This window comes from Thalassophryne amazonica, chromosome 5, assembly GCF_902500255.1.
Source record: "Thalassophryne amazonica chromosome 5, fThaAma1.1, whole genome shotgun sequence".
NCBI classification, from domain to species: domain Eukaryota; kingdom Metazoa; phylum Chordata; class Actinopteri; order Batrachoidiformes; family Batrachoididae; genus Thalassophryne; species Thalassophryne amazonica.
Genome location: NC_047107.1, coordinates 5,393,099 through 5,407,359, shown reverse-complemented (window position 1 = coordinate 5,407,359; position 14,261 = coordinate 5,393,099). Strand labels below are relative to the sequence as shown.

The window sequence follows — 14,261 nt, the reverse complement described above, 5'->3', positions numbered from 1 at the left end:
CTCCCTCACCACATCTGCAGCACTTTTCCAGTTGTCCAAAACTTCTTCCCCTCCATCCAGTGCCTCTCTCACCCACTCACTGAATTTCACACAAGCCTTCCTCCTTCAGTTTCCACCATGTGGTCCTTTATTGAGCTCTCACTCTCTTCTTCTTCTTCACTTCTAAAGTCATCATGTTGGGAATATTTGTGTTGGCAAAATAAAAAGGTCCCCCCCCCCCCCGCTTACTCAAAATATCAAAATAAGGGTCACGGATTGTCTGATGGTTGGGATGTGTCAGTTGTTGTAATCGGAGTCTTTTCTGTGTTGTTGTCAAGAAGAAGGATGTCTCATTGAATCTTTGAAACAACCAGGACTGTAATGTTGACGATTTTTATTTATTTATTTACATTTTTCACCCTATCTTTCTATTTGTCTGTTTGCTTATCTGTTTTCAAAATTACTTAGTGTATTTATTTATTTATTTTTGCTTTGGTTTGTCTGCTGTCTTATTGCAGATCAATATATTTTTGTTTGTTTGTTTGTAAATCACTGGTGCAGTGGGGAGGGGGGTTGTTCTTTTGTTCTTCTGTTTTTGTTCATTATAAGAAAAACACAAAAATAATTTTCTAAAATAAGGGTCACGGGGGTGGTGGAGCCTGTTAAATAATTCGCTAAAAATAATGAAACACTGACAATCACGGTCTCTGGTCAGGTGTTTACAATATGCTGTGAAGTGAATTTTCCCACCCACTATTCAACACAGGATGCTGTTTGTTGCCTACAACATTAAGACCACTGAATTGAACTCATTTGAGTCCATATAAATAAAACAGATGTAAGCAGTTGGAATTGTTATAATCCTGAAAAGCAGATCAGAACAGTGCTGGAAAGTATAAATAACAGAAGTCTGCGTGAACGCTGTTTCATTTTCTGACAGGAAAAAGTGGTCCTAATAGGTGCTGAAAACCACTGGTGCCGGTGCTGCCTTCCACCTGGACTCTGAGTCTACGACTCCCTCTGGATGGGACACCAGGCATCCACGTGTTACTTCCCCAGACAAGACCAGCACCAATTTACACAGTGTCAAGTCCAAGGTCACAGACAGGCGGCGTGAGTGGGAACTGAACTAAACAACACCTCAGCACCAGTGACAGTAAAATTTGTAGTTGTGGAAAAAGTCACATGTGTATCTGTAAATCTGAAGTCTCCTTTTTTCTCTCTCTGTCTCCTACAAACACAACAGAATGTGCAAAAATCCTGCAGTGTGCATTACAAATAAAGAAAATTGTACACACAGTTTTACTCAAGTCACTGTGGTAAATCTGGTGTAAAACACATTCACACACCCACATAAAGAAGTGAAGTCATGGAGAAAATCTCCACAGCGCCACACCTGTTCAACACTCTGTCACAAATAAATGACTTTACTGTGATATTTGACACACACAAACATGGGTCATGATCAGCAGGAAGGAGAGAAAATCTCAAACAAGTGTCATTTATTCAACTATGCGGTAAAAAAAAACCTGCTGTATATTCAGACAGACATCTTGAGAAATGCACGATAAGAATGTGCATTCAGTGCTGTGACGAACCCAATCCACACTCATACACTACAGGCCAGAGGATGATGTGGGTAATGATGAAGTCATGCCATCGACATGACTCACACACACTCATCTAACCGCATTCCACTTCTGTCCAAACGTCTTGCTTTCATTCATCAGGTGCACGCACACGCGCGCACACACACACACACACACACACACACACACACACACACACACACACACACACACACACACACACACACACACACACACACACACACACACACACACACAACACTTTCAAGCCAGAAAGCAGTAAAGCAAAGACATTTTTAGAAAATCTTGTCCCCGTGTGGGTTTCCACTGGTGTTGTGACGCTGAACTCACCCAGCGCTGGTGCTCTTGTTCTCGGTGGGCGCTCCGACTCCTCATCCTGAAAAGGCTTCCCTCCACAGAGTTATTCAAAGGTACCGACCGTCGTGACACACTGCGCGATCGCATCCTGGTTAGTTCCTATCATACAAAGAGTTCCCAACCACATCTTCAGCCACGTTATCTAATAATACCATTTAGAATAGAACAGAGCCTTTATTGTCATTGTAAATATACAAACATACAACAATACGTGTCCTCTGCATTTAACCCATCCAAATTACAATTGGACACAATCCAACCACTAGGGGCAGCGGGCAGCCACAGTCCGGCACACCTGGGGACCAACTCCAGACGGAGAGACGCTGCCTTGGTCAGGCAAAGACTTTGCTTGAGTGCATTTGTGCTCAGCATAAGTCCAGTCCTATTACTGCCAGAGTTTTCAAATTCACAAGGAACATTCTTGGGACACACATTTTGGACAAGTTCAAAGATGGCTAACCTGGACTTATTGTAAGAGGTTCAAAAGTCCCATTCTGTTCATTTTTTTTTTTTTTTTTTTTTGAGGGACAGGGGTGAAAGTTAATCAGAGTAGAGCAACACCATGATGTCAGTGGCTGATCTAGCTAGCTGCAAACACTTTTGTTTGTGTGTAAATATTTTTTTTCCTTATGTTTTTATTGAATTTTCAGCACTTGATTCATTCTCCAATGACATTCCAATTCTGTTTTTTTCCCCCCAAACATAAGATCTCGAACAATACCCCCCCCCACCCACCCACACACACACATACAGATAAAGAAAATTAAAATTAACAGACAATTGGAATACAAATAAAACAAGAGCAAAATAAAACAAAAAAGAGTAAACAAAAATAAAATAAAAAGTAAAACAATAAAATAAAATAAATAATCTAATAAACAAGTGATTACAGTGTGTTATAAGTTGGTCCATATGTTCTGATACAGTCTTGTCCCATAAACAGCCAAATATATATTAGTCCTCCAGAGATGACATCATTGACCAAAGACAGAAAAGGACCCCAAGTCTTATTAAAATTTTCAGAGCAGCCTCTAACACTGAATGTAATTTTCTCTAAATGAATGAAGGACAGTAGATCTTTCAACCAAGATTTAGAAGATGGGGGTTTTTGGTCCTTCCAGTGAAGTAAGATTCGTCTGCGAGCCACAAGAGAGGAAAAAGCAATAACATTCCTCTCCCTGGCAGAGAGACAGGCAAAGTCCTCAGGTACACCAAAAACAGAGATTAAAGGGCTGGGAACCACGGGTCTATTGAGAGCTTCAGACAAGGTATCATAAAAAGAGGACCAGAATGGACCAAGCCTTACACAGGAGAAGAACATGTGCACATGATTGGCAAGTGAGAGGGAGCATCTGTCACACATATCACCGGAATTAAATAGTTTGTTAATTCTAACTGTTCAAATGTGTCCTGCGCAAAATCTTAAACTGTATCAGTGTCAGACTATCACAAGGAGAGGTGGTGTTGACTCTTTCCAGGGCATCAAAATTGTTTCCAAATCTTTACTGTAGATAGAACAATTGGATTTGAAGTATAATGTGTAGGATATGAGTTTAGAGGGGCACAGACCAAGGTTGCTAGAGAGACAGAGCTACATGAACAAACCTCCATTTGACACCAGTCTGTTTTAGGGGAGTTATACCACATGTGAATTTTTTGGATATTGGCTGCCCAATAATATGTCAAGAAATTTAGTAGTGCGAGGCCTCCATCATTTTTAGCTCTTTGTAAGGTTGAATATTTTACCCTTGGAGTCTTACCTGCCCAAATAAAAGTTGAAATGTTCCTATCTAGTTCTTTAAAAAAGGATTTTGGGAGAAATACCGGCAAGCATTGAAAAAGGAATAAGATTCTCGGGACCACATTCATTTTTATTGCATTGATTTTGCCTAGTAGAGACAGGGGGAGAGCATTCCAACGTTGGAGATCTGATTTCACTTTTGTTTTCATGATGGTATTTTTGCAAAGTGAGGTGAGATCATGTGAAATACTGATACCTGGATAGCGAAAAGTGGAAGGAGCTAGTCGAAAGGGTAATGTTTGACCTGGGATCTGTTTTGCAGCATCATTCACAGGAAAACATTCACTGTTATTAAGTTTAGTTTATAACCTGAAAAAGAGCCAAACATTTGTAGTATTTCGGGAATATGATTTGTACTAATGGAGGGTTTGATATGTAAAAAAGAAGGTCATCAGCATAAAGCAACACCCTGTGCTCAATTCCATTTTGACAGATACCAGTGATAAGTGAAGAGCTTTTAATGGCCATGGACAGGGGTTCAATTGCAATGGCAAATAACAACAAGGGGCAGCCTTGTCGGCAGTCGCATGCTAAGGGGAAGTATTCCAACCGGGTAGAGTTGGTTATCACACTAGCAATGGGTGCACTGTATAACAGTTGAAGCCATGATATAAATTTTGGACCAAAACCAAATCTTTTAAGAATTGAGAATAAATATCCCCACTCCCCCTGGTCGAAAGCCTTTTTTGCGTCCACTGAAACTACCATTTCAGCCTAATGTGTACGAGACTCTGAAAGGATAATATTGAGTAGCCAACGAATATTCGAGGATAGCTGCCTGCCTCTTATAAAACCAGTTTGAGATTATATTTGGCAGGCAGGGGTCCAGACGGCCAGCCAGAACCTTAGCTAACAACTTCACATCAGCGTTGAACAGGCTGATGGGTCTCCAATTACTACATTCTTCCAGGTTTTTAATGGGTTTGTGAATAAGTGATATTGAGGCTTGGGTTAAAGTTGGGGGGAGGATCCCACGTTTCAGTGAATCATTAAATATATCCAACATTAGGGGGGCAAGAACACTGCCTGGAATAGTCATACAAACTGAATTGTGAACTCCTGGTAAGAACTGCCAGAAAAAACTGAACTGAATCATTCTGTCTAACTGCCTGCATATCTGGACCAGCTGTGATAGTTTGTCACTGATTGACTGTGAGAACCACTTCTGGAAGTGAATAGCTCAGCACTCATCCTTCTGTGCATCTTCCCCAGCCTCGTTGACAGCTTGTTGGCGGCCACCTGGCTCCAAACCCATCACACCAGAACAGAAGTTGCCGGGACTACGGATCCTCTGGTTCCACCGCTGTGTGGGCCGGTCTCCACTCGGCTAGACTACGTTCCTGCTTATCATTTCCTCTGTATATTATTCCATTGTGAAATAAATCCATCTTCTAACGTCCATTTCTCTGCTCCCTGCTTTTAGGTTCATCCTCCACGCTCGTCCGAACCATAACAATTTATCCGTAACTGATCTGTAACTTTGGTACACGAGTCTTTACGACTTTCTGTAATAAATCGAGATGAGTCTTGTCCTTTGATTGTCAGTGCCAAGAGCCGACTGGCCCTATCGCCCGACTGGCCCTATCGCCGTGTTCATAGTATTCATAGTGCTCCTTGTGCGCCTTAAAAGCAGCTCTGCTTTGTTGGTGGTAATGATATCAAATTCAGTTTGGACCTTTAATCTCTCTGTTTGAAGCGAGGAGACGGGTGGTTATCAATTAGCCGAATCGCTTCTAGTAATTCTTGCTGTCTTTGTCTTCCCTGTTTATTTAACCTGGCACAATAGGAAATAATCTCACCGCGTATTACTGCTTTAAAAGCTTCCCATAAAATGGAGGGAGAGATGGATTCAGATTTATTAGTTTGAATAAAGAGAGAAATCTTCTCAGAAACAAATTCACAAAAAGTGTCAGAGGATAACAATCCTGTATTAAGGCGCCAAATTGGTTGATTTTCACTTTTTGGAATAAGCTGTACATCTAGCAGAAGAGGGGCATGATCTAAAATAACGATTGTAGAATAGTCACATGATTTTACTGCAGGTAATAATATTTTATCTAAAAAAAAAAAAAGTCAATCAGAGAATGAGTCTGATGGACGTGCGAATAAAATGAAAACTCTTTTGTTGTTGGGTGACTGTAACAGCACTGGATTAATCTTTTTAGTCACATAGCATTACTATTATTCTGAACACTACTGTATCTTCATTATGAAAAAAGCGAGCAAGAAAATAACACTTCTAAAACTGAAAACACTGTTTGTGTAACCTGATAACACTTCTGGAGTGATTTACAAGACATGTCGCGGATGTCAGCATGCACATCTCCGTTCCACCACCAAGTCTCCTGGTCTTCCTTCCAGTGTCCAGATGTCACACCCAGTACCTTCCTAGCTGTCTCCCTCACCACATCTGCAGTACTTCTCCCAGTTGTCCAAAATTTCTTCACCTCCATCCAGTGCCTCTCTCACCTGCTCACTGAATTTCACACAACAGTCTTCCTCCTTCAGCTTCCACCATATGATCCTTTGTTGAGCTCTGACTCTCTTCTTGTTCCTCTAAAGTCATCCTACAAACCACCATCCTATGCTGTCTAACAACAATGTCTCCTGCCACCACCTTAGAGTCTCTAATTTCTTTTAGCTTGCATCATCTACACAGAATGTAGTCCACCTGTGTGCATCTTCCTCCACTCTTATATGTTATCCTCTGCTCCTCCCTTTTCTTAAAGTAGGTATTCACCACAGCCATTTCCAACCCTTTTGCAAAATCAACTACCATCTGTCCTTCCACATACCTGTTCTTGACACCATATCTACCCATTACTTCCACATCACCTCTGTTCCCTTCACCAACATGCCCACTGAACTCCGCTCCAATCATCACTCTTTCATGCTTAGGTTCACTCTCCACCACCTCACCTAACTCACTCCAGAAGTCTTTTTTCCCTTCATCTCGAAACCTACGGGCATATGCACTGATGATATTCATCATCACCCCTTCAATTTCCAACTTCACACTCATCACCCTGAGAGATACTCAGTTAACCTCCAATACACTCTTTACATACTCTTCCTTTACAATGACCCCAACACCATTTCTCTTCCTGTCCTCACCATGATGCAACAACTTGAACTCACTGCTGATGCTCCTACTCTTACTTCCCTTCCACATGGTCTCTTGCACACACAATATGTCTCCATCATATCAGCCAGCTCTCTCTCTTTACCAGTCATACTGCCAACATTCAAAGTAGGTTTGAAACAATTAGTCAGGTAACAAATAATTTGATTACAAAAAATGTTCGAGGCAAATTCTGTGCCTCAAAGCTTTATTTAACATTGCAGTACATATGCCAGGCCTGTGTGTGGCGCTGTAACATCCCCAGAAAAAAAAACAGAAGAAGACTAGAGCATAACAGCTAATCAAATTAGCAATGATAGCTACAGCTTTCCAACGCAACACACAGAGTAAAATAAAGCCTTTTAAGAGAAAGAAGATCCACGCTGATCATCTGAAATAGACTGACTGCACATTTAAAGCGAAGCAGTGTGTCTGTTTATTTTTACGGTCCGCTCGACAGGGGGAGTGACTATTGACCCGGCAGCTGGCAGAAGTCCAGTCTTTCTTCTGTGTTTCGCTTTTTAATTTTCTCTTTTTGGGCCACACACAACACTTCAAAAACACGGTAACTTAAATAAAATAATTAAAACAAACGTGACTGTGAGGCTTACATATTCAACCTCCAGCTGTAATGAATCTGCTGAATTGCAGAGAAAGAGGGATTAAAAAAAAAAAAAAATCACGCAGAGTCCACCAACCTTTATAACAACAACAACAACAACAAAAAAATTAAAAATGGTTAAATTTCACAAGTTGGAGAAAATAAAACAAAACAGAAAGCCACATCCCGTCAACACTTTCATGCAGCTTTTACAAAATATATGACAGATTTATAAAGAAAAAATTGTTTTGTAGCGTTTTCTGCTATTTTGGTTTATTTTGTTCGAGTGAGCAGCCAGCTGACATCACGGTGCCTTTCTGTACTCTGACTGGCTGTTGCTATGTCCTTCCCAGCATCCCTAGCAGTGATCAGGGGAAGCCCCAATGTGATCTAGGACGTCACCACCAAATGTAGGTCATGGCGTCTGATCGGTTGAATTTCAACCCTTCAGGAGGCAAAATTAAAAATGATTTCCAGATACCGTGAATTTTCATCATATTGGTAATATAATATTATACATCCTTTATTTAAATGCTAAGAATGACTTAAATCTTAATAACCTAGACCCGTACAGCTTTGAGGTTTTGTTTTAAATCTATTTTTGGGAGTTATTTTCTTCTCAGACATTTTGCATTTTGCATTTGATTTCAACACCATGACACTCCTCTGAAATCCTACAGTTGCTGGACAAACCTGTTCCAGATGTACCTCATGTTCTATTTGTACCTCCAATAGTCTGATACGAGGTCTGTCCAAAAAGTAACGGACCTTTTTATTTTTTTCAAAAACTATATGGATTTGATCACGTGTGATTGCATCAGCCAAGCTTGAACCTTCGTGCGCATGCGTGAGTTTTTTCATGCCTGTCGGTTGCGTCATTCGCCTGTGGGCAGGCTTTGAGTGAGCACTGGTCCACCCCCCTCATCGGATTTCTTTTGTCTGAGAACTTGCTGAGAGGCTGCAGCTTTGCTCCATGAAATTTTTTCAGAAACTGTTAGAGACAGCCAGTTGGAAACCATTCAAAAGATTCAGATGGATATTGGTGAAGATTCTGTCGGCGTCACACGGATTAAGGAGTGTTAAAACCTTTTTAAAGAGAGCCCACAGCGGCGGAGGGCGCACGGCGCACCGAGCGACCATCGACAGGCTGGAACGACCAGATCATTCCATATAGTTTTTGAAAAAAATTAAAAGGTCCGTTACTTTTTGGACAGACCTCGTATAATCATGTCACCCCAAAACTTACTAACCTGGGATCCTTGAGATCTCTGAGGAGGCAAAAGTTCTTTCCTGCTGTCCTGAAGTTCTGGTTCTGCTGAGAGCCAGCTCGGTTCTGCTGAGAGCCAGCTCGGTTCTGCTGAAATCTTGCTGGAGCCACCATCAGGATGGCTTGCAAATTTCACTTCAGTTGTGGAAAAGGAGGTCATGTCAGACTGTTTGCACTGTGAAGCAGATGAGGTCCTCTGTTGAGCAAGGAGTCTCTCCTCCTGCTTGGAGAGTAACTGTTCCAGAGTGGATGTGGTGAAGTGTTTTTTAGGTGGCTCATGTCCACCCACTGGACTGTCCACTAACAACTCACTAGACACCAGCTCCCAGGGATCATGACAGGGTGGTGCACATGTTGAACTTGGAAAACCCATCAAAGACTGTGATGGCACCTTTTGGCTGGTGTCTCTCTCAGCTGGAGCAGACTGTATTCTGGATCCATTCCCCATCTCTCTACCCTGAATTCCAGAAACAGGCATCACCTCTTTCATCTGCGAGGTTTGACTTAGGGAAGTGAAAGAGTCTATGTCAAGGATGGCAGGTTTATAAGACTGCTGAACTCTGGGGGAGGCCTCCTTCCATCGAGGTGCAGAGTCACTTCGTTGAGAAGGGGTTTTGGAAAACATGTCATCTCGGAGCACAGAATCTAGATCCACCACTTTAGGCCTAAACAGCGATAAGTCCAACATCCTCCGTTCCTGCGCCTCCATCTGCTGCTTCTCTTTTAGTCGCTGTCTTTCTGCTTCTTGCAGTTTTGCTACCTGTCTCATTTTCTCTGCCTCCTCCCTTTGCATTTTCTCCTTCAGCTTCCATTTCTCGAGTTCCTCCACTTGTTGCTCCGTCAGTTCTCGTTTTTGTTGTTCAAACTCCAGGAGTTTTCTTTTTTCCATCTCTTTATACATTTCCAGTTCCTCCTTATGCCATTTTTCTTTTTCCAATTCTTGTTGTCTCATCTTCTGGTATTCTAATTGTTGTCTGACAATATCGAGTTGTTTCTGTCTCTCTCTTTCTAAATCTCTTTGTTTTAGTCGCTCTGCCTCTTTCTGCTTTTCCCACTCAATCTCTTTCAGTCTCTCCTTCTCCATCTCCCTTTGTCTTTCCTTTTCTCTTTCCATCTCTTTCAGTCTCTCCTTCTCCATCTCCCTTTGTCTTTCCTTTTCTCTTTCCATCTCTTTCAGTCTCTCCTTCTCCATCTCCCTTTGTCTTTCCTTTTCTCTTTCCATCTCTTTCAGTCTCTCCTTCTCCATCTCCCTTTGTCTTTCCATGTCTCTTTCCATCTCTTTCAGTCTCTCCTTCTCCATCTCCCTTTGTCTTTCCATGTCTCTTTCCATCTCTTTCAGTCTCTCCTTCTCCATCTCCCTTTGTCTTTCCATTTCTCTTTCAATCTCTTTCAGTCTCTCCAGCTCCTGCTGCACTGCGAGCTGTTTCTGTTTCTCTGCCTCCTCTTTAAGTCTCTGCTCCGCGAGCTGCTGCCTCTCTTTTTCTTTCTGCTTCCGTCTCCTCTCCATGTCTTCCATTTTCTGCCGTTCCTTTTGGATTTCCAGTACCTGTCTTGCCTTGTCAAGCTCCCTCTGTCTCTTCTGTTCGTGTTGTCTCTCTTTTTCCAACCAGCGCCGTTTCTCCCTTTCCATCTCCTTTTGCTTCTCCAACTCCTGTTGTCTTTCAAGTTGCTGTTGTCTCTCTCTTACATGCTCCTTCTCTAATTCTTGTCTTTTCTCATTGTCAAGTTGTTTCTGCCTCTCACTTTCCTCTAATTCTCGTTTCTCCTTCTCAAATGCTTTCTGTCGTCTTTCAAACTCTCTCTGCATCTCCAGCTCCTTCATCCGTGCAAACTCTGCATGTGCTTGCCGTTTCATTTCAAGCTCTTTCAGGGTTTCTTTTTCAAGTTCTTTCACTCTTCCCTTTTGTATGTTCTTTTTGCATTCTTTCTTCTTTTCAATACCCAATACCCCCTCTGTCATCTGCCTGTCCAGAACTGATCCAGTCTCCCTGTCTGATTTGTGGCTTCTTGTCGTCAAACTCTCGACTTGAATGTGAGCATTTGTTCGCAGCGCCTCATCTAAAGAAGGATTCCTCCTGAATGGAGCGCTCTTCCCCTGAGAGCTCACAGTCCTCACAGAAAAATCTTCAAATTGCAGGCTCACATCCCTCCCAACATCTACAGGAGAACCCAGCTCCTGTATTTGTCCAGTCAAAGCAAAGTAGGTTTCTTTCGGCTTCAGATGTTCTTCTGGCTGCAACATTTTCAGGCGTTTCGGCGCAGCGGCCACTTCCTCCTGTTCCGTCTCCCACTGCCCCCTATTCTCCAAAATGACTTGTTTCATCTTTTCTGCTTCCTTCAGTTTTTCTCTGTTCAGACCTGCCTCTTGGTTGAGGTCTGCAGTCTTCCATTTCTGCAAAGCTCCCACTCGCAGGTATCGTGGCTGTTGCTCTTTCAACATGGCCAAAGCATCTTCTGCTGGTGCTGGACTAGAACTCTCTGCCGCTGGGCTGTTTCTTTCTGAGCGCCTGGCGCGTAGAGTCATGAATTTGTCCTCCCACTGGGCTGATGGGACGCTCTCGCTCACGGCCTTGCTGCCTTCCACTGCTTGCACGGTGTCAAAGGAATGCATTATTTGCAGAGGACCGGGCGGAGATACAGGCTCCTTATAGACGGCAGTGACGAGTGTTCCTTCTTCATTGATACTTCCTTTATTAGTTGGTGGGAGACTGACGTCCTTGTCCATGTTAACATGCTTGCCCTCCTCCATCATAAGCACACTGTGTCTCTCCACAACATTTTCAAACATAGATGCACGGACTGTCTGTACTTGACTGCTGGGGCCGCTGTCCTTCACAGTGCTGTCAACAGCCAGTCCGTCCACATACTCTACAAACATGGAAGCCTTCATGGATTGATCATGGGAGTCTTTCGTATCCACCAACATCACCTGGTCACTGGAGAAACTTGATGACTCATCAACCTGAAGAAAAACAAAAAACACCACAACAATATGCTGAGAATTGTAAAGCAACAACCACAAAACTCTTCTACTTTTCCTCAAGAGCCATCTCTTGATGAGCCTGACAGACATACTGAAACATTACAGGAGCAAGATCACAGGTGGAACTACAAACCCAAATGAGAGTCTGGGATTCTCACTTCAGCCTGTAGTCAGTAGCTCTGACCTTTAAGACTGTTTGGAAGACTAATTTAGAGACCTGGAGTATAATTAATGGCTGACTATTGCACAGAGCTAATGTCAGTGAGCACAACCATGGGACTAGGCAGCTATCACACACCTGCTATTTTGGTGTGGACCAAACTGAAAAGTCAGATGGTCTGCACCAAATAAAGTATGTACACTATGAATGATTAAAGAATAGCAGGTCAATAAAACATGCAGCCTCGTCTTTCTTTATCAAGCCATTTAAAAACTGTTATGAGATACTTCAAATAAAGGCTATAGACCTGAAGATGAGTGGACTTCCATCATCGTTCAGTCTTCTGACATTCGTGCTGAAAACTACGTACAGATTCAACAATCCAAAGTGGTCATTTCTTAGAAGAGCCATTTTGTTTAATATAGCAGGTTATTTTTGTCATTGAACCACTGGAAAAAGTTTCCATGTCTTCACAATCTGGTACTGATGAAGAATTAAACAAGCGTCATCAGGAGATAACATACCCCCCCAGTCCCCCAAAAATCAGTAGCACAAAGTGTCGGGGATCACACAAATACACTCTTTATGCTAAATAATGAATGAAATTACTCACTGGTTCTTGACATATTGTGCTACTGAGCCAAAGCGGACGGACGTTCATCATACCAGGGGATAATAAAGGGGCCAGGAGGTACATAAATTAAACCAAATAAAATGGATTCGCCTGTCCAACTTTACACATCCGTAGTTCAAGAGTTGAAAAACCATTTGCAGTGGCAGGAGAACTTGGTCCGAAAAACCACAGCAAGTCCCCTTCAATAGCTTGAAAGCCACGGCATGCCGATGAATAAACTCTAGATCCCACTGCCAAGTCTTCACTCAAAATGTCCAGATTCTGGCTCTTCAACAAGTCATTAAGAATAAAAAAGACTGATTCACAACAGACCATGAGTGGATCAGAACCATCCTGAGCAGTAAGGCTATCCAAGATTCACCGGCTGAGGTGGCTGGTAACTTGAACCCGCCTTTCCGCTAAACTGCACTCCTCTTCGGCTGAACGAAAATTAATCCATCCACAGCAGCAGGAACAACAGTATTCAAGCTGTAGAATCTAACTGAGTCCTCCATGAACCATCAAATAAAATTACCAGTGAGTGGCTTTGGGTAACTCACAAAGTTTGGTACCAGCAGCCTCTGAGGTTTGGCAGCCACCCCAGTTTCACATGTACATGGCTTGTTTACCCCTTCTTCTGTAATATTTATCAAACCAGCTTCAGGTACCATTCAATAATGAACCATCTTCATGCTTGAGAAAGTCATTTATTAATGAGTCTCCTTCCATTTAATTTCTCCTACTTTAATGAGCTTGGAGCTTTGGTATTTACCAGTGGAGGCCTTTTATGCCATCTGAATATGCTTACAAATAGATTTGATACTTTTTGGTTGTATGTTTTGAGTTATGCAAGTTTTCTCTTTCAGTGAACTATTTTGAGTATATGCTAAAAGTGTATTATAATTATGAGCATTGTTCACTTGCAATTTTTAAACTGCATTTTAAAATTGGACTATGAAAATGGCTGAGGGCCACTGAATTAATTTTGTAATGTATTTGAACTGTTCTTGATTAATATGCAGTCAGTGTTGAGCAGGAGCTGGTGTTGCCGTGTCTGGTGCCTTACAGTTCAAACTCCCTCTTCACTTAGTCACGGTGCTCTTTAAAAGATTTCTTTTCCTCTCATCCATCTGTTGACTTGATCCTGTGGCTGTAGTTGGTGGCGTACACCTGAGCACCAATATTTTCATGGTGGACAACTTTAATTCAGAAATATTTCTGTAAACAGTTTTGTACATAAATACGAGGTCTGTCAATAAAGTATAGGTCTTTTTTATTTTTTTCAAAAACTATATGGATTTCATTCATATGTTTTTACGTCAGACATGCTTGAACCCTCGTGCGCATGCGTGAGTTTTTCTACGCCTGTCGGTGACGTCATTCGCCTGTGAGCACTCCTTGTGGGAGGAGTCGTCCAGCCCCTCGTCGGAATTCCTTTGTCTGAGAAGTTGCTGAGAGACTGGCGCTTTGTTTGATCAAAATTTTTTCTAAACCTGTGAGACACATCGAAGTGGACACGGTTCGAAAAATTAAGCTTTTTTTCTGTGAAAATTTTAACAGCTGATGAGAGATTTTGAGGTGATACTGTCGCTTTAAGGACTTCCCACGGAGCGGGACGTCGCGCAGCGCTCCCAGGCGCCGTCGACAGCCTGTTTCAAGCTGAAAACCTCCACATTTCAGGCTCTATTGATCCAGGACGTCGTGAGAGAACAGAGAAGTTTCAGAAGAAGTCGGTTTCAGCATTTTATCCAGATATTCCACTGTTAAAG

The 14,261-nt window shown here is 42.3% G+C and overlaps 1 protein-coding gene across 1 annotated transcript in view; it reads right to left on the bottom strand.

Annotated features, from left to right (window-relative positions):
• Positions 1–1,817: 1,817 nt before the first annotated feature.
• Positions 1,818–14,261, bottom strand: part of LOC117510061 (titin homolog) — an 85,281-nt gene continuing 72,837 nt past the window's right edge. The window contains exons 4-6 of the mRNA XM_034169674.1: positions 10,109–11,698; positions 8,720–9,988; positions 1,818–2,045 (exon numbers count right to left, since the gene is read on the bottom strand). Of these exons, the coding sequence (XP_034025565.1) occupies positions 1,833–2,045; positions 8,720–9,988; positions 10,109–11,698 (3,072 nt within the window). The 3' untranslated portion in view covers positions 1,818–1,832. The remainder of the gene's footprint in view (positions 2,046–8,719; positions 9,989–10,108; positions 11,699–14,261) is intronic.